A 21134-nucleotide genomic window follows, 5' to 3' on the forward strand; every position below is an offset into this window, starting at 1 on the left:
TCCTGTGGGCAATTTTCCTGTGGGCATTTTTCCTGTGGGCAATTTTCCTGTGGGCATTTTTCTGGTCACCAAACCAATGGTATCGTTCAAAAGTAAAACTCGTCCGGCAAAAAACAAGCCCTCATGGCCATTTTGACCAAAAAATAAAAAAGGTATGGCTCTGGGAAGAATAGGAGCAAAAAAATACCGTAGAATATGGACGAGTGCTATGCGAGAAAACCTCGCATAGCACTCGGACCAGTGTTAACCTATGCGGCAGCTCCCATCACCGTTTTTTTTCTTGGGCGTATTCAGCGTGCGAGGAAAATCACAGCATGCTGCGATTGTACGCGTATATCATCCGAGACCCGCCAATGCAAGTCTATGGGTGCGAGAAAAACTCGGACACCACAAGGACCATTCGTCTAGCTTGCGACAAATACGCACACATTTTCCTCATTTCAGCCCATTGAGCCATTAAATTCAATGGGGAAAAGCAGTGAGAAATGTAAAGCCTTACACATGTCATACGGATGCCATACGGATACATAGGTGCGAGAAAATCGCATCATCGCATTGCAAGTTACGCATTACACAAGGATGACCATACGGAGAACACTTGTCTCAGCGGACCAATTGTGACCCCAGCCTAAAACAATCACTGCAAGCAAACACAAGAGCTTTATAAGAGAGGCATTGCTGAAATCTGTATTTTAACCCATACCTCATATTCTCTTCAGCTTACATAGCAAAAGCCTGATGATAGATTTACTTTAAAGGATAATTATGTACTGTAAGTCAAAGGAGCAAGCCTAAATACGCTCCTGGTCATATCAAACAGAAGTGAACACTCTTTGGACTGGTTCTATGATGCATTAAATATCTTCGTATAAGGGCGGTTTCACACGTCCAGATAATTCCGGTACCAGAGAAATCGGTACCGGAGTTATCCGTGTCCGTGTGTTCGTGTGCTCAAGTGGCACATCAGTGTGGCACACGTACGGTATCCGTGTGCCGCCCGTGTGCCGCCTGAGGACCACACGGACCTGCAGGAGAGACAGCGCTAAACTAAGCGCTGTCCCCCCCGCATGTGGTGCTGAAGGCAGAATTCATCTCTTCTCCCCCAGCGTTCGTTGGAGAGAAGAGATGAAAGATCTTTTTATTTTTTTTTTTTGTGAAAAATAAAGTTTGCATGTGCCCCCCGCCTCCCCCCCCAGTGCGCCGCCTGGCCCCTTGCCGAAGAAATACTCACCTAGCTCCCGCGATGCCTCCTCTGTCCTCTCCGCGCTGGCAGCTTCTCCTGTGTGAGCGGTCACGTGGGACCGCTTATTACAGTCAGTGAATATTTCCTACTCCACACTGATGAGGGGCAAATACCCCGAAACAGCTGTCTGTGGATGAATACCATGTTTTGGCATAGGTGGTTTTCCTTTATTGGATGCTGCCCTTCCTGTGATTGTTCCTTCCCGGTGAAAGACCTGGCTATTCATTGCTTGCGTTGAGAAACACGTGATGGTGTCTCCGTGAGACAGGTGAAGTATATCCCCAGGGCTCCCGGTGTATAGATGGAAGATGGTGATGAATGGTGCAGTAAGGAACGAGGACACAGGGTTGCAGTCTCTTTACTTTGTTTACTGAAGACTTCAGGCAGCCACAGTCCAGGGCACTAGATCACAGGGCAGGCAGGGTCCGGCCAGCTTGGAAGCGAATCCAGAGTTCCCCTTTACCAGGTGGAGATGAAAGCCTTCCTTTAGCGCGGTGGTGTTGTAGTCCCTTACTGCCTATGGCTTCAGATAAGGTCCTCACAGTTATTCTCTCTCTCTCCCCATATAGGATAGGACATAACCCGTATGACTGGTGACTTGAGCCTTTTTACAGGGACTCTAGCACGCCCCGGGCTCTGTAGGTGTCACTGTGTCTCCTGGGTATTAAGGCAGACAGGTAACTTGCAGTTCAGCTGTCCTGTCGGTCTCTGCTTTAAGTCGTAGAGATCCTTACAACCTCGGTGGTCCAGCTACCGGTTCTCTGCGCCTCAGAGGGAGGCAGCCTGCTCGTAGCTGGTCTCCCCTGATATCCTTCTCCTTTGCTTCTTTCTCCTTCATGCTCACTAAACAATGTCCTGCTTTCTGGATGATCTCTATCCCGAAGCTGCAGCACTGCGGCTACACAGCTCTTTACACCTTCTCCGGCCTCAGACTGCTCCAGTCTGCTGTCTGGCACTAACTGTTCTAAAACTTTCCCTCCAAACCACAATATATATACATATGTAGGGGAGTCACCTAGTAAATAGGATCAAAAGCTCCCCCTTGTGGCCTGGAGTGTGAACATGTTGTGTGTATTGTGATTACCTGGTGAGAGTTGTCTTTCATCGCTTCCAAACGCAACATCACTCTCCCCGTGAGGAAAGCAATGCTACTGTGATGACCAGGACCCTAGGACGCCACAGTTATCTTTGCTAATAGGTCTTACTTGGGTTTTAAAAGTTACAATTCTCACTCCCATAGGGCAAGTGGAGTAAAAATTGGATAAAACGTTCTAGACAGAATTGGTTAAAGTATGCGGAAAACTTTGATAAGTTTGACATAAATTAAGGCAACACAATCTCCAGCTCTGTCCTCAAATAAAGGCATAAGCAAACATAATCAGAAGACATTTTTATAACAGACAAAAACTGTTCTATCATGATCTTTCCACAGAGCAAGAACAGGGACCATAAAGATGTGTTAGTCATTTTTCTTTATGCTAATTTCGACGTTTTCTTTACTTGAATGAACAGGAGTCAGAAGTTGTTTGGTCTTCATATAGGTCCAATAAGGGTTCAGTATAAAAGTAAGTAAAATCAGAGCAAATAAGAAGAAAGCTACATACAATCCTGTGGTGGATTTCACCAGACGATCATAGTTGTTAAGAGATACCCACCACAAATGATAGGTAAGGAACATGCGGCAATGGAACAAGTGAACCACAATCCACTGATCCACCTTCCAAATAAATGTTTGTGACCAGCCAGCCTAAAAGAAAAAAAAAATGCCTTAAAAATTATCCTGATAGAGTTAAACAACATCTATATAGTGACTTCTGTCCTGAAACTACAATTTGCGGTACAATAAATACCCAATTTTCAAGAATTGTATTATTGCCCCAATTAATTCTAAAGTAAAGCAACTTTGCAAGTAGGAAAATTTTCTTCCTATGCAGAATTAACGTACTTTTGTCTCTATGGTTACAGTCAAACCCTATGTAGTCTGACCCTGCAATCAAGTGTCACCTTATTATGCTCCTACGTGTATAGCATATTCACACATTGCAGTCACACTGTGTATATTTGCTGCAAGAAAATCACACGGTTTTGCTTCCATTTTCCAAAAATGCGGCAAAAATGTTATGCGCTAAAAAATACAAGGCCACAACGTGTGAACAAAGCATAACGGGTGAACAAAGAAAGATTTAATTTTTTTTACTGAACAACTAATGTTGAGCAAAGACAAAGCTTCATTTTCAACTACAATCCTCAAAAGGCAACTATAAATTGTGGCATCGTAACAATATGAGCTTTCGTGTGTGTACATGAGGAATAACACTATTTCTGGAAATAATATGATTTGTATTTTGCATTTTCACCAGTTTTCCCCTCTGCATGCTTGATTTCTTTATTTGTAATTGTCTCTGAGCGGATACGTCTCCCTAAGTACAGCACACATAGAGAGAGTCATGTTCATTATTCTTTTTTAAGCTCACATACAGAACCAGGACATGGAGTAAAATATATCACAGTCCTGAGTTGTTTATATGTGACTTCCCCTCTGGGATGAGGTAAGACTTGTTAGAAAGCTCAGTATTATCTTTCTGAATCTCTCTCTGCTTGTTTTTTTTCACTCTGCTCCTTACTTCTCCTCCCTTCCATAGAATATAGTAGTAAATGTTCCTAACACCTCATTGTTCTGGCAGTCCTTCTATACTTGAGGAAGATGGATTTGAGCTGTTTTGTCAGGAATAAATGGCAAGTACAGGGGAGGGAGGAGACGTAGTGGCTCATAAGTGGAGAAAGTAAATTTGCCTGAAAATATATATTACTTTTTTTTATTTGGCTGTACTATTGATTTATGCAAGCTCTACTTTAAGTACAAATCCCATTTCATACCAACAAGTTATTCTTACCTTTATTAGAATCCATGAAGTACAAGTGAATGGAGTAGCCATCTCTAATAGTAATGCAGCTACTGGCAAATAATGTCCTGCTGTACTGCAAATCGCAGCACCAAAGCAGCCAATAAAAGCGGTAATGTGGTGGGCAGCCACCGACCTATCAAATGTCCAGAACCAAAAATTATATACGAAAAGAGCTACGTTTTCATATAAAAAAAACCCAGCTGCTATCAAGATGATAAAAGCAGCCCACCCCTGCTGACCGGTGATCTTATCTGCAGTGAGAACTGGATCGATGAATAGTGCATTTAGCCCAGCCACATAGCACAAGAGTCCGAAAGATGCCCGTGTAGCGATTGAACTCCAAAATACCTTGTCTTTGGTAGGTAGTGATCTAAAAGTGGCAAAAAGTACTAGTGATGCAAGGTGAATCAAAGCAAAAATACCTGCATAAAATCCAAATCCTCCTGCTATCAACATCAGGCGGACGTTCCATGGTGAATAGTCCAAATCAAAGTCTAAACTGCTCAGGGCAGATATGAGATCACGTGGAGCAGCCATCTTGCAGGAAGAACGAGTCGTGTATGTGCCTTCCTTCTACATGTATACTGGCATCTTATTACACATAGTACATGTCAGCATTATCTGCAAAACAAAGTATACATAAAGAAAGGAACGCACTGTAATGTCATGCAGTGTTCTCTTCTGTAAAAATGGTGAGAGTCTTTCGTTCTACAAAATGTATGTTTTATATAAGCTGTGACCACCTATATGGTTGGGCAGCAACTTCATAGATAACAAATAAGACCAGGGCTGTAATAATGCCAAATCTCAGAAAGCTGGTGTGGTCACTGGTGCTGGATATTCATATATCAATTAGCAAGTACCAGCTTTCAGGAAAATAAACCAGGAAGCCAAACCCTCATGATGACACTGGGCAGGAGCTTCTGTCATCAGGGGCCATGAGGAGCATCCTAGGAAACACCACTAGTACGCCTAGTGTAGGGCCTGAGGGGGCAGTCAGATATTCCAAGAACACCAAGCTAACAGTTGTTCACTGCCCTCTCTGGCCCTAAAATTGTTTCAGTTTTGCGCTCATATAAGTGATCTTCTCATAAACAAGTCACAGGGACGTGTTTTACAATATGGCACCAGGGGATCGGCTGGAAAGGTGATTTCTTTTTTAGACAGCTGTGACAAGCAGAGATAGAAGCAGAGATCTGTCCCTGATGATGGCTCGAGCGTTTCAGTATCCCAACATGCACTGGTATTCTCCAATGAACCGTCATCACACAGGAAGTTGTAAAAAAATGCCGTTAGATCGCTTAGTGAGGGGAAGATAGGGACTTGTTAATTAAAAATGAATACCACCAGAAATGAGCAACAACAACGTCCTTACAAGAGACACTCTCTTAAGTGAATCAGCAACCTACATGAGTAAACCGAGTGCAAAAAGTCTCATATAAAGGGGTTCTGGGGGCGAAGCTTTGGGTGAAACATGCGTTGGGGCTGGTAGGTCAGCACAATACATTCTATCCCGATACATTCACAAACCATCTTTAATGTAAGTATTAGACTTTGAACTATCTTCTAGCTAAAGTCAAGTTATTGTGTGTTTGTTTTTTTGGACTAGGGGTATTTGGCTAGAGGCCACAATGTGGATAGTCCCTGCTGTAAACTACATATATGAAATAATTCTCTGCTAAGTTTATTTACATGTACGCTGGCACCACTTTTTTCAGGTGTCCGCTGTTTGTTTCTTATTTATGTCTGTTCATTTATATTCTTTTTTTAAAAAAAATATTGAAATAAAATGCTATTTTATATGAGACTTTTTGCACTCGGTTTTATGATGTAGGTTTACTTGTTTATTAAAGTATATTAGAAAATAATTAGATCATGACATTAGATATTTAGAATTTAAATAAATTTTAGTTTTGGTGAATAGATATATTTAGTGGCACTCATATATACCTGTATAACTGCTGCAAAATTAGGGTCTCAACCAATTAGACCAACATAATACAAATACAAAAAAATAAGAATCATTTGTGCTGGCTGGCTTCAGGTATTACAACTTCTCTGTGCTGAAACTAAGTATTAGCCTTTGTGCAATATTTTACTGCTTATTAACACTTAAGAGACCTTCAGGGCAAATACACAACAGAGGGGACTTTTCGGATGCTGAGGAACAGTCCTGATGGTTAAAGGGAATCTGTCACCCCATTTTAGGCCTACAAGCTAAGGCCACCGCCATCAGGGGCTTATCTACAGCGTTCTATAATTCTGTAGATAAGTCCCAGATGTAACCTGAAAGATAAGAAATACAAGTTAGATTATACTCACCCAGGGGCGGTCCCGGTTCGGTCCGATGGGCATTGCGGTCTGGTTCCGGCGCCTCCCATCTTCATACGATGACGTCCTATTTGCTTCCTTCTTTGCTGTAAATAAGCCCCTGATGGCGGTGGCCTTAGCTTATAGGCCTAAAATGGGGTGACAGATTCCCTTTAAGGTGCCTCAGTGCAAGGTAGATGTCCTTCAGATACCAATGTGGGGTCCTGATGATTGAGGTGCGTGCGTGCGTGCGTCGGATATCTTGTATCGTGATACCAAATAGAGTAAGTCGCATAGATCAGTCACTGGTGACTTCTGGATGCATGCTCTTGCGAAGATTAAGCAGCCGGTGACAGGCGCATAGATCCGGCGTCCAGCGGTACTGGTGTAAACACATGTGTGCTTACAGAACCTGTAGGGCCTGTGTGACGTATTCAGTCACGTGACACTAGGCGGCCATGTGGTACATTCTTTTCGTTATGATGGACAGATAGGACCAAATCCGAGGTGTTTCGGAAAATGGCGTTTTATAATAACACGATATCAATCAAATGCAAATAGGTCAATTTCATTATTGAGTCCTCTTGGTTATAGGCACCTTAATCATCAGGGCTGTTTATCAGCATCTGAAGGTAAAGTCCCCTCTGTTTAGTATTTGCCCTCAAGGTCTCTTAAGTGTTAATGAGCAGTAAAATATTGCACACAGGCTAACACTTTGTTTCAGCACAGAGAAGGTGTAATACCTGCAACCAGTGCAAATTTTAGTTTTGGACCTATTTTTCCTATGCCAAAAGCCATAAGGCCATAGTATAAATAATAAGGCAGGGGAGTTATGAGTGGATATTTCTATATGTAAATGTCACTTTGTAATTAGCAGTTACCTGAATCCGGAAAATGAGGTCCTCTCCCATCCAGGCCACGGCGTGTACGGTGAGGCACAGGAGTGAGGTCAGGGCTGTCTGGGCTTTGTGTACTGAGAAGAGCTTTCACTTTCTATTTCTCCATTTCTTTCTACTAGAAAATCTCTTTACAGGAAAATGAAAAAACAGTGAGAGCAAAATCCTATGTAGTGTATGTATGATGAATGTACAGTATATGTATGTAGAATGTATATGTATGTAGAATATACAGTATATATGCATATGCAGTGTATGTACTACATGAATGTAGTGTATTTAGTGGATGTATTATGTTTATATGCATATGTGGTGCATGCATTCTATGTACAGTATATGTATGCATGTAGTATGTATATATGCATATGTGGTGTATGTATGTATTACATGTATATGTATGTTTATATGTACATGTATATATGCATGTCTAGTGTATACATGTTTGTGATATCCAAGAATGCAGGGGCACCTAGTAATTGTACCCACTGCGCATCTCCGCTGCCACACTGTGCATTACATGAGCCATCACTGAGTGTTGCAGTATTTACCACACTGCTCCTTCCAGCCAGGCACACATGACAAGGATTACAGTTGTAATTGATGAATACATTGTAATAGGGTATGTGTCCACGTTCAGGATGGCCGGCGGTATCGTCGGAGCGGCAAAGCCGCTCGGCGTTAAGCCCCGCCCCCTTCTGGGACGCGATGATGCCGGATGTGTTCATTGTACACATCCGGGATCATCGCACCCCTCGCATAGGGCCCTGTGATATTCCTTGCGGCTAGAACACATACACTTGGCTTCCGCCTCACTGGTGTGTGATACTTTCCTGCACTCTTCTATCTGCCAGGAGCTGTGGGTTGTTTTTTTTTATCATGTAATCTATGACTGATGAATGTCACTGTTAGGAAGGGCCGGTTTTAGGCAACGTGGGGCACTAGGCAAAAGTTTAAAATGGGGCCCCAAATGCTAATATAGTCCACATCACGCAGAAGCATTTCTCTTGTATTTACTTGCGCTGAGTTCAGGCCGCTAAACGAGTGTAATCAATATTGAAGTCGTTCTATGCTGGTTTCCCGGCCTCTTTCCACTGTCTGATAAAGAATGATGGGGACAGAACAATCACTACTAGAACAATCTGTCCCAATACAGTATCATGTTATCAGCAGCACATCTACAGTTTACCCCGGCGATGTGCTGCTGAGAACAATGATTTCTGTTCCCACATGAACCATCCAATCACTCGATGAATAGGCAGCATTTTGCTTGTTTAGCATAATACACCCCACAGTCCTCCGTATATTATAATGTGCACCACAGTCCTCCATATTGTAAAATGCACACCCCATAGTCATCCATATAATATAATGTGCCCTATAGTCCTCCATATAGTATAATACACTCCCCATAGTCCTCCATATAGTATAACACACTGCTCAGTCCTCCTTATAGTATGATACTCGCCTCATAGTGCTTCATATAGTATAATGCATTCCTCAGTCCTCCATATAGTATAATACACTCCTGTTATGGTTTCCAATGGCAAGGAAACATCAGAAGCATAGAATAAACGGACAAGCTCTCGGGTGATGGAAACTAGAGCTGACCGCGATGCTAAACCTACACACCACACTAGAAGTAGCCAGGGGGCATTCCTGCGTTGTCTCTAGATGCCGCGCGCCAGCCGGAGAACTAACTACCCCTGGTAGAAGAAAACACAGTCCTGGCTTGCCTCCAGAGAATGTCCCCACAGGAGATAGCAGCCCCCCACATATAATAACGGTGAGAGCAGATGAAAAGACACACATAGTATGAAAGCAGATTTAGCACAGAGAGGCCCGCTAACTAAATAGCAGAAAGATACAACAGAGGACTTCGCGGTCAGCTGCAAAACCCTTCAAAACACCATCCTGAAATTACCTTAACTCATGTGACAACTCATGCCACTGGAGTGGTAATTTCAGCCCAACAAGAGCTTCCAGCTGCAGAGATTCACATAAGTGCAAACTGGACAAAACATACAAAAATAGACTTAAGGACTAAAGTGTCCAACTTAGCTGAGCAGAAAACTGGGAGCAGGAACATGCAACAGAATCACTCTGGATACATTGATGGCCAGCATTAGAATGACTGAGGAGCAAGGTTAAATAGGATACTCCCACATCCTGATAGGAACAGGTGAACTGAGAAGGCAAAGCTTGCAGGACACCAGTACCACAAGAGACCACCGGGGGAGCCCACGAACCGAATCACAACAGTACCCCCCCCTTAAGGAGGGGGCACCGAACCCTCACAAGAACCACCAGGGCGATCTGGATGAGCCCTATGAAAGGCACGGACCAAATCAGAAGCATGAACATCAGAAGCTGTAACCCAAGAATTATCCTCTTGACCGTAGCCCTTCCATTTCACCAGATATTGAAGTATCCGTCTGGAAACACGGGAGTCCAAGATTTTCTCCACCACGTACTCCAATTCACCCTCAACCAGCACAGGAGCAGGAGGCTCAACAGAAGGCACAAGTGGTACCTCATACCTCCGCAATAATGACCGATGGAAGACATTATGGATAGCAAAGGATGCTGGGAGGTCCAAACGAAAAGACACAGGGTTAAGAATTTCCAAAATCTTATAAGGACCGATGAACTGAGGCTTAAACTTAGGAGAAGAGACCCTCATAGGGACAAAACGGGAGGACAACCACACCAAGTCCCCAACACGAAGACGAGGACCAACACGACGATGGCGATTAGCAAAACGTTGAGTCTTCTCCTGGGACAACTCCAAATTGTCCACCACCTGCCCCCAAAAACGATGCAACCTATCCACCATGGTATCCACTCCAGGACAATCCGAAGACTCCACCTGACCAGATGAAAAACGAGGATGGAACCCTGAATTGCAAAAGAAAGGGGAGACCAAAGTGGCAGAACTGGCCCGATTATTAAGGGCAAACTCAGCCAACGGCAAAAAGGAGACCCAGTCATCCTGATCAGCAGACACAAAACACCTCAAATAAGTCTCCAAGGTCTGATTAGTACGTTCCGTCTGGCCATTTGTCTGGGGATGAAATGCAGACGAAAAAGACAAATCAATGCCCATCCTGGCACAAAACGCCCGCCAAAATCTGGACACAAACTGGGATCCCCTGTCGGAAACGATATTCTCCGGAATACCATGCAGCCGAACCACATTCTGAAAAAACAGGGGCACCAACTCAGATGAGGAAGGCAGCTTGGGCAAGGGCACCAAATGAACCATCTTAGAAAAGCGGTCACACACCACCCAAATGACGGACATCTTCTGAGAAACAGGGAGATCAGAAATAAAATCCATAGAGATGTGTGTCCAAGGCCTCTTAGGAACAGGCAAGGGCAACAACAACCCACTAGCCCGAGAACAACAAGGCTTGGCCCGAGCACAAACATCGCAAGACTGCACAAAAGTACGCACGTCCCGAGACAGGGAAGGCCACCAGAAGGACCTAGCCACCAAATCTCTGGTACCAAAAATTCCCGGATGACCTGCCAACGCAGAAGAATGAACCTCCGAGATGACTCTATTGGTCCACTCATCCGGCACAAACAATCTACCAGGCGGACAACGATCAGGCCGATCCGCCTGAAACTCTTGTAAAGCACGTCGCAGGTCTGGGAAGACAGCAGACAATATCACCCCATCCTTAAGTATACCCGTAGGTTTAGAATCACCAGGGGAATCAGGTTCAAAACTCCTAGAAAGGGCATCCGCCTTCACATTCTTAGTACCTGGCAGATACGAAACCACAAAATTAAACCGGGAGAAAAACAACGACCAGCGCGCCTGTCTAGGATTCAGACGTCTGGCCGACTCAAGATAAATCAAATTTTTGTGATCAGTCAAGACCACCACCTGATGTTTAGCACCCTCAAGCCAATGACGCCACTCCTCGAATGCCCACTTCATCGCCAAAAGCTCCCGATTACCGATGTCATAATTTCGCTCGGCGGGCGAAAATTTTCGAGAAAAGAACGCACAAGGTCTCATCACTGAACAATCTGAACTTTTCTGCGACAAAACCGCCCCCGCTCCGATCTCGGAAGCATCAACTTCCACCTGAAAAGGAAGAGAAACATCAGGCTGGCACAACACCGGAGCAGAAGAAAAACGGCGCTTAAGCTCCCGAAAGGCCTCCACAGCAGCAGGAGACCAATCTGCAACATCAGCACCCTTTTTAGTTAAATCAGTCAAAGGCCTGACAACGCTAGAAAAACCAGTTATGAATCGACGATAAAAGTTAGCAAAGCCCAAAAATTTCTGAAGGCCCTTAAGAGAAGTCGGTTGCGTCCAGTCACAAATAGCCCGAACCTTCACAGGATCCATCTCAATAGAAGAGGGGGAAAAAATGTACCCCAAAAAAGAAATCTTCTGAACCCCAAAAACACACTTTGAACCTTTAACAAACAGAGAATTGGTCCGCAAAACCTGAAAAACCCTCCTAACTTGTTGAACATGAGATTCCCAGTCATCCGAAAAAATCAAGATATCGTCCAAATACACAATCATAAATTTATCCAGATATTCACGGAAAATATTGTGCATAAAAGACTGAAAGACCGAAGGGGCATTTGACAGACCAAAAGGCATCACCAAATACTCAAAATGGCCCTCGGGCGTATTAAATGCGGTTTTCCACTCATCCCCCTGCTTAATTCGCACCAAATTATACGCACCGCGAAGATCAATCTTAGAGAACCACTTCGCCCCCTCAATGCGAGCAAATAAATCTGTCAGCAATGGCAAAGGATACTGATACTTGACTGTGATCTTATTCAAGAGTCTATAATCAATACAAGGTCTCAAAGAACCATCGCTTTTAGCTACGAAAAAGAACCCCGCTCCAAGAGGAGACGAAGAAGGACGAATATGTCCCTTTTCCAAGGACTCCCTAATATACTCTCGCATGGCAGCATGTTCAGGTACAGACAGATTGAATAGACGACCCTTAGGAAATTTACTGCCAGGGATCAAATCTATGGCGCAATCGCAATCTCTGTGAGGAGGAAGAGAATTAAGAGTAGATTCCTCAAAAACCTCACGATAATCAGACAAAAACTCAGGAATTTCAGAGGGAATAGATGAAGCAATGGAGACCAAAGATGTGTCCCCATGATTTCCCTGACATCCCCAGCTTAATACAGACATTGTTTTCCAGTCAAGGACTGGGTTATGAGTTTGCAACCATGGCAATCCCAGCACCAACACATCATGTAGATTATACAGTACAAGGAAGCGAATCACCTCTTGATGGTCTGGAGTCATACGCATAGTCACTTGTGTCCAGCATTGTGGTTTATTACTAGCCAATGGTGTAGAATCAATACCCTTTAAAGGTATAGGAACTTCCAGAGGCTCTAGATCAAACCCACAGCGCCTGGCAAAGGACCAATCCATAAGACTCAAAGCGGCGCCAGAATCCACATACGCATCCGCAACAATAGAAGATAACGAACAAATTAGAGTTACAGACAAAATAAACTTGGACTGCAAAGTGCCAATAGCAGAGGATTTATCAACTTTCTTTGTTCGTTTAGAGCATGCTGATATAACATGAGTAGAATTTCCACAATAGAAGCACAAATGATTTTTGCGCCTATAAATCTGTCGTTCGCTTCTGGACAGAAAGCTATCACATTGCATACTCTGTGGTGCCTCTTCAGAAGACACCGCCAACTGGTGCACAGGTTTGCGTTCCCATAAACGCCGATCAATCTGAATTGCCATTGCCATGGACTCATTCAGACCAGTAGGCGCAGGAAACCCCACCATGACGTCTTTTACAGCATCAGAGAGACCTTCTCTGAAAATTGCCGCCAGAGCGCACTCATTCCACTGAGTAAGCACAGACCATTTTCGAAATTTTTGGCAATATATTTCGGCTTCATCTTGCCCCTGAGAGAGGGCTATTAGGGCTTTCTCAGCCTGAATCTCCAAATTTGGTTCCTCATAAAGCAACCCCAAAGCCAGAAAAAACGCATCCACATTGAGCAACGCAGGATCCCCTGGTGCCAATGAAAATGCCCAATTTTGGGGGTCACCCCGCAGTAAAGAAATAACAATTTTTACTTGCTGGGCAGGATCTCCAGCAGAATGAGATCTCAGCGAAAGAAACAATTTACAATTGTATTTAAAATTTAGAAAACAAGATCGATCTCCAGAAAAAAACTCCGGTATAGGAATTTTAGGTTCAGACCGAGGAGCATGTAACAAAAAATCTTGTATATTCTGAACTTTAGAGGCAAGATTATTCAAATTGGTAGCCAGACTCTGGGGATCCATATTTCAACAGATAAAGTCTGAGCCATTCAGGGGTTAAGAGGAGAGGAAAACAGGAGACTGCAATTAGAGCTGGAGTGCAACTTCAGAGGAAGGAAAAAAAAAAAAAAAAAAAAGGTTTCACACAGTTCCTTTTCTCTCCTGCTTCAGCCTATAGATTAAACATTTGGGCTGGCCATACTGTTATGGTTTCCAATGGCAAGGAAACATCAGAAGCATAGAATAAACGGACAAGCTCTCGGGTGATGGAAACTAGAGCTGACCGCGATGCTAAACCTACACACCACACTAGAAGTAGCCAGGGGGCATTCCTGCGTTGTCTCTAGATGCCGCGCGCCAGCCGGAGAACTAACTACCCCTGGTAGAAGAAAACACAGTCCTGGCTTGCCTCCAGAGAATGTCCCCACAGGAGATAGCAGCCCCCCACATATAATAACGGTGAGAGCAGATGAAAAGACACACATAGTATGAAAGCAGATTTAGCACAGAGAGGCCCGCTAACTAAATAGCAGAAAGATACAACAGAGGACTTCGCGGTCAGCTGCAAAACCCTTCAAAACACCATCCTGAAATTACCTTAACTCATGTGACAACTCATGCCACTGGAGTGGTAATTTCAGCCCAACAAGAGCTTCCAGCTGCAGAGATTCACATAAGTGCAAAACTGGACAAAACATACAAAAATAGACTTAAGGACTAAAGTGTCCAACTTAGCTGAGCAGAAAACTGGGAGCAGGAACATGCAACAGAATCACTCTGGATACATTGATGGCCAGCATTAGAATGACTGAGGAGCAAGGTTAAATAGGATACTCCCACATCCTGATAGGAACAGGTGAACTGAGAAGGCAAAGCTTGCAGGACACCAGAACCACAAGAGACCACCGGGGGAGCCCACGAACCGAATCACAACACACTCCTCATAGTCCTCCATATAGTATAATGCACTCCTCATAGTCCTCCATATATTATAATATACTGCTCAGTCCTCCATATATTAAAATACACTCAGTCCTCCATATAGTATAATACACTCCTAATAGTCCTCCATATATTAAAATACGCTGCTCAGTGCTCCATATAGTATAATACATTCCTCAGTCCTCCATATAGTATAATACACTCCTCACAGTCCTCCATATATTAAAATACACTGCTCAGTCCTCCATATAGTATAATGCACCACCATAGTCATCCATGTAGTACAATTCACTTCCCATAGTATAATGCACCCCATAGTTCTTCATATAGTATAGTGTATTCCCCATAGTCCTCAATACAATATAATGCATCCCACATAGTATAATGCTGCCACTCCACAGAGTATAATGCAGCCACTCCACAGAATATAATGTAGCCCCCTGAGTATAATGCAGCCCCGCCATACAGTATAATGTAACCCCCATAGAATATAATGTAGCCTACTCATATAGTATAATGCAGCCCCTCCATAGAATATAAGGTAGCCCCCATAGAATATAATGTAGCCCCTCCATAGAATACAATGTAGCCCTCGTCATATGGTATAATGCAGCCCTCCATATAATATAATGTAGCCCCTCAGAGTATAATGAAGCCCCCCCATACAATATAACCTAGCCCCCCATAGAATACAATGTAGCCCCCTCATAGAGTATGATGCAATCACCCCTCATAGAATATAATAAACTTAATACATAGAATATAATGTAACCTGTCAGAGAATATAATACAGCCCACTTCCCCATAGAATATAATGTAGCCCCATCAAAGAGTTTTATGCAATGCTCCCCCATAGAATATAAAACAGCCCCCAAAGAATATAATACAGCCCCCCATAGAATATAATACAGCCTCTCCATAGAATATAATGTAGGCCCCATAGAATATGATACATCCCCATAGAATATAATACAGCCCCCGCAGAATATAATACAGCCCCCTGATAGAATATAATACAGCCCCCCATAGAATATAATACAGCCCCCCAACGAATATAATACAGCCCCCATAACATAATACAGCCCCCCCACAGAATGTAATGTAGGTCCCCACAGAATCTAATACAGCCTCCGATAGACTCTAATACAGCCCCCACATAGAATATAATGTAGCACCATAGAATATAATACAGTCCCCCATAGAATATAATACAGTCCACCATAGAATATAATACAGCACCCTAGAATATAATGTAACCCCCCATAGATTATAATACAGCACCACATAGAATCTAATACAGCCCCCCCATAGAATCTAATACAGCCCCCCAATAGAATATAATACAGCCCCCACAGAATATAATGTAGCCCCCCATAGAATATAATATAGCCCCCAATAGAATATAATACAGCCCCCCATAGAATATAATGTAGGCCCCCTCAGAATCTAATACAGCCCCCACATAGAATATAATGTAGTCGACCCCCCTCCCCTCATTCATTCATATGTTTAAAAAAACCCACAATCCTCACCTCTCCTCGTGGCCCGTGCTGCTCCAGGTTCTGCTCTGGTCTCAGCAGCTGCAGTCTGCCCGGCACACAGCAGGTACGCGATGATGTGACATCATCGCACACCCTCAGTATCAGAGGGGAATGATGGGAGATGGAGCGTCACTGATGCTCTCTCCTTCATCATTGCATTGAACTGTACTGGTGTCTTAGATGCCGGTATACTTGATTGAGTCGGCACTGGCGAGGGGGGCAGTCGGCGCTGGCAGGGGGAAGTCGGGGGGCCCTAGGCTGCTGCCTGGTCTGCCTGCCATTAACGCCAGCCCAGCTGTCAGGCCACGTTCACATAGTCAGTATTTGGTCAGTATTTTACCTCAGTATCTCTTAGGGTGTGTGTCAACGGTCCGGAAACCCGCTCAGCCCAAAGCGCCACCCCCTTCTGTACGCGCGGTGATTCTGGATGTGTTCATTGCACACAGCCGGAAACGCCGCACCCTATACATAGGACCCTGTTATTTACCTTGCGGTGACAGAGCGTCACCGCAAGGTAAACAGACATGCTGCGTTCTAAAAAGACTTGCCACATGTCCGTAAACGCAGGCCCGCCGGGTGCGTGTTTGCATGCATAGTGGAGACGGGATTTCATAAAATCCCCTCCACTATGCTGTAACATCTGGACGCTGCTGGTTTCTATTATACTTTTCCTCTGATTGTTCCACTCCTGGTTTTGGCTTACAGATACTGATGTACAATACTGACCAAATACTCAACATGTGAATGTGGCCTTAATGTCTATCACAGCCTTCAATTAATATAAGCGACAAAAGTTTTTCCCGTTCCCGACATTTGAAGCATATACAGCTCTGGCAAAAATTAAGAAACCACTGCACAGTTTTCTAAAAATCACCATCTCTACATGTCTGACAGCCATTCCATTCCAGTGTCAGTTGAATTCCAACCAGAGTACACCTCATTCTACTTAATGTGCTTATGATTAGGTGATCACCTGAACCAAATCTTATTTAACGAGGGAAAGTATAAAAACCCTGCTATGGTGTTCACAATCCTCTTGCAATAGGACAAGCTGGATGGCCAAATAAGTGCTAGGAATAGCCCCAAATTAATTTGCATGAAAAAATAACTTTTAACCATGTCAAAGGAGTTGAAAAGAAAAGTCTTGAGTGAGGAAAACAAAGGCTCAATTCTGGCTTTACTAGCAGAGGGATACAGTGAGCGTCATATTGCCTCCATCCTTAAAATTTCTAAGATGGCAGTCCATTACAAGAAAGTCAAGCAGCAGACATTGGGGACAACAAAGATACAGACCGGCAGAGAGCAAAAGCGACTCTCCACTGACCAGGCTAAGAGAGCCAGGTTGAAGTTTTCCCAAGACCATAAGAATTGGACCATAGAGGACTGGAGTCTCCAGACCTAAACCTCATTGAAATCCTCTGGAATGTAATCAAGAGGAAGATGGATAGTCACAAGCCATCAAACAAAAAAAGAACTGCTTAAATTTTTGTACCAGGAGTGGCATAAGATCACCCAAAAGCAGTGTGAAAGACTGGTGTAAAGCATGCCAAGATGCATGAAAGCTGTGAATAAAATCATGGTTATTCCACCAAATATTGATTTCTGAATCTTCCCTAGTTAAAACATGAGTATTGTTGTTTCTACATGAATAAGAACTTGTTTGCATTATTTGAGGTCTGAAAGCACTGTTTCTTTTTTATTATTTTGTCGATTTCTTATTTTCTGCAAATAAATACAAATTTTTTAGCTTTAAATTTCGGAGACAGTAGTTTAAAGAATAAAGCAAAAATGTACATTTTACTCAAAAAATATACCTATAAAGAGAAAAATCAGAGAAACTGGAAATTTTGCAGTGGTCTTTTAATATTTGCCAGAGCTGTACGTCATGGCGATTTCCCATGCTCCCATGCTCAGAGCATGGGCTAACAGGCCTGTTAGTGCAGTACTGACAGCATATAAAGCATAGCAATGCTCATGTATACAATGCTTCAGGGGCGGACCTACCACCCGGAGGTGGGCCCCTGCAGGGCGGCTAATGAGGGCAAGCTGTCCTGTTTCTCCCGCCCGAGGATCTTGAGGGCCCATGGCCTGATTGCCCTCATGTGCAATGGGCAGGGAGCGATCCCTGCACTCTGCTGCCTACAGGAGAAAATGTCAGTGGAGAGGAGCTGCCGAGATCCGTGCTCTGCTTCTTGCTCGCACTTTCTGTCTGACACAGCCGCACAACTGGATGATGTCAGCATTCTGTGCCCGTCTGTGTCAGACAGAAAGCTGCTGTCGACAATGATTCTGAGGCTGCAGGGGAACGTGCCGAGAGGAGAGGGGTGAAAGTAAATTTGTGAAAGTAAACAGTGCCCGACCTACTCGATTCACTGCCAATCTCTTAAGTAAACTATGCCTGACCAATTCAACAATTGAATTTGTGTATTCTTTTATGAAGTCATATGAACTTTTTTGTTCTGAATAGACACTATTTCTTCAGTCATAAAAAACTTTTTCCACTAAATAATTGATCAAATTGCCCTTTTTTCAATTTTTTTTTTATGGTTTCACATATTTCTTGCATTTGTGGGCTAACATCTTGTAATGTTCATGCTTGCATGGTGAAAGTATAGCTGTAGTGTGTGATCCTGAGAAACAGAGCAAAAAAAAAAGAGCAGAAAGTGGAACGCTCGCCAGGGCCGTCGAGTACTCGGTACTGGGTCTGGTACTTAAAGGGATGTGTCACAGTGGCGGCGACCCGGTCCGTGGCCCTGGGCGCCCATGTAAAAGGAAAGGTCTTTAAAGGGATTTGTAAAATAATAAAAGTTTTTGACGCCACCTGTGGTGAAGCTGGGTCCCCAGGGCTCCCACTGTAGTAGGGACAGGTGGTGTAGAAAGAAATGGAGGACACAGGGTTGCAGTCTCTTTACCTCTTTACTGTATGATTCAGGCAGCCACAGTCCAGGGTACCGGATCACAGGTGCTGGTGGTGGTCCGTCTGGCTTGGAGGCATCTCAGGAATCCCTCTAACCAGGTGGAGTTGGAAGCCTTCCTTCTAGCGCTGTGTTGTTGTAGTCCCTTGCTGCCTTAGGCCTCACACAAGGTCCTCATGTTCTCTCTCTGTTCCCCTTTTGGTAGAACACTAACCCATATGACAGGTAACTCGAGCCTTTTTACAGGATCTCTATCACGACCCGGGCTCTATGGGCTACTGTGTCCTTGGGTGTTAGTGGTGGACAGGTAACCTGAAATCTAGCTGTCCATTGGTTTCTGCTGTGGGGCATGAAGTTACCCCCACAAACTCGGTCTTCCGGCTACCAGTATATGCGCTCAGCGTGGAGGAAGTTCAGTCACAACTTCTCTCTCCAGCTCTTCACTTCGCCTTTGCTCCTTCCTCCTTTCAGTCTATTTACAAGTTGCTCTGCTCTTTTTCCTTCCCAGGAGCTGCAGAATCACTCATCTCCACGGCCCCAGCTTTCCTTCCTCTCTCCTCGCTCTCCTCTCATCAACTGACTAACACTACCCAACTGGGGTCACTTGTGGGGGGTTTCCACCGTTTAGGCACATCAGTGGGCTCTGCAAATGCAAAATGGCATCTGCTATCTATTCCAGGTAATTTTGCACTCCAAAAGTCAAATGTGTTCCTTCCCTTACAAGCCCTGCCGTGCGCCCGAACAGTAGTTTTCCATAGCATATAGGCTATCAGCGTATTCAGGAGAAATTGCACAACAAATTGTATGGTCCATTTTCTCCTGTCACCCTTGTAAAAATGAAAGATTTGTGGCTAAAGTAACATTTTTGTGTGAAAAAATGAAATTTTCCTTTTTTCCTTTCACATTGCTTGAATTCCTGCGGAGCACCTGAAGGATTAATAAAATTCTTGAATGCGGATTTGAGCTCTTTGATGGTTGCTTTTTTTTTTTTTTAAATTGTGTCACTTTGTGTTATTTTTGGTCACACAGTCCCCTCAAAGTCACTTCAAATGTGATGTGGTCCCTAAAAAATTGGTTTTGTACAATTTTTTGGAAAAATGACAAATTGCTCATAAACTTTTACCCCTTCTAACGTCCAGACAAAAAAAATATTAGCTTCAAAGATAATGCAGATGTAGACATGTGGTAAATGTTAGTTATTAACTTTTTTGTGTGATATCACCATCATGTGCCTTTAAAGGGCCACTGTTACCCCCTCCAGCCGTTATAAACTAAAAGAGCCACCTCGTGCAGCAGTAATGCTGCAGTCTAACAAGGTGGCTCTTTTAGTTTTTGCTTCTGTTATTCCCTCAATAAAGCGTTTTCTAATTTTCCCTAAATACCTATCTTTGAACCTGGAGGCAGGTCTGAAGCCTCCTTTGTGCTCCCCCACAAGTGACCCCATTTTGGAAACTAGACCCCCCAAGGAACTTATCTAGAAGCATAGTGAGCACTTTAAACCCCCAGGTGCTTCACAAATTGATCCGTAAAAATGAAAAAGTACTTTTTTTTCACAAAAAAAATATTTTAGCCTCAATTTTTTCATTTTCACATGGGCAACAGGATAAAATGGATCCTAAAATTTGTTGGGCAATTTCTCCTGAGTACACCGATACCTCACATGTGGGGGTAAACCACTGTTTGGGCACATGGTAAGGCTCGGAAGGGAAGGAGAGCCATTTGACTTTTTGAATGAAAAATTATCTCCATCGTTAGCGGACACCATGTCGCGTTTGGAATGCCCCTGTGTGCCTAAACATTGGAGCTCCTCCACAAGTGACCCCATTTTGGAAACTAGACCCCCCAAGGAACTTATCTAGAGGCATAGTGAGCACTTTAAACCCCCAGGTGCTTCACAAATTGATCTGCAAAAATGAAAAAGTACTTTTTTTTCACACAAAATTTGTTTTAGCCTCAATTCTTTCATTTTCACATGGGCAACAGGATAAAATGGATCCTAAAATTTGTTGGGCAATTTCTCCTGAGTACGCCGATACCTCATATGTGGGGGTAAACCACTGTTTGGGTGCACGGCAAGGCTCGGAAG

The 21134-nt window shown here is 43.7% G+C and overlaps 1 protein-coding gene across 2 annotated transcripts in view; it reads right to left on the reverse strand.

Moving 5' to 3' along the window:
* Positions 1 to 1573: 1573 nt before the first annotated feature.
* The window catches only part of LOC143807946 (protein CLN8-like), a 60989-nt gene continuing 41428 nt past the window's right edge, over positions 1574 to 21134 (reverse strand). The window contains exons 1-3 of one of the 2 annotated variants that reach the window (XM_077290070.1): positions 7341 to 7456; positions 4138 to 4770; positions 1574 to 2990 (exon numbers count right to left, since the gene is read on the reverse strand). In XM_077290070.1, the coding sequence (XP_077146185.1) occupies positions 2703 to 2990; positions 4138 to 4686 (837 nt within the window). In that variant the 5' untranslated portion in view covers positions 4687 to 4770; positions 7341 to 7456 and the 3' untranslated portion in view covers positions 1574 to 2702. Of the gene's footprint in view, positions 2991 to 4137; positions 4771 to 7340; positions 7457 to 21134 lie in introns of those variants that run through there. The other variant, XM_077290071.1, reaches the window with a different exon arrangement.

This window comes from Ranitomeya variabilis, chromosome 2, assembly GCF_051348905.1.
Source record: "Ranitomeya variabilis isolate aRanVar5 chromosome 2, aRanVar5.hap1, whole genome shotgun sequence".
NCBI classification, from domain to species: domain Eukaryota; kingdom Metazoa; phylum Chordata; class Amphibia; order Anura; family Dendrobatidae; genus Ranitomeya; species Ranitomeya variabilis.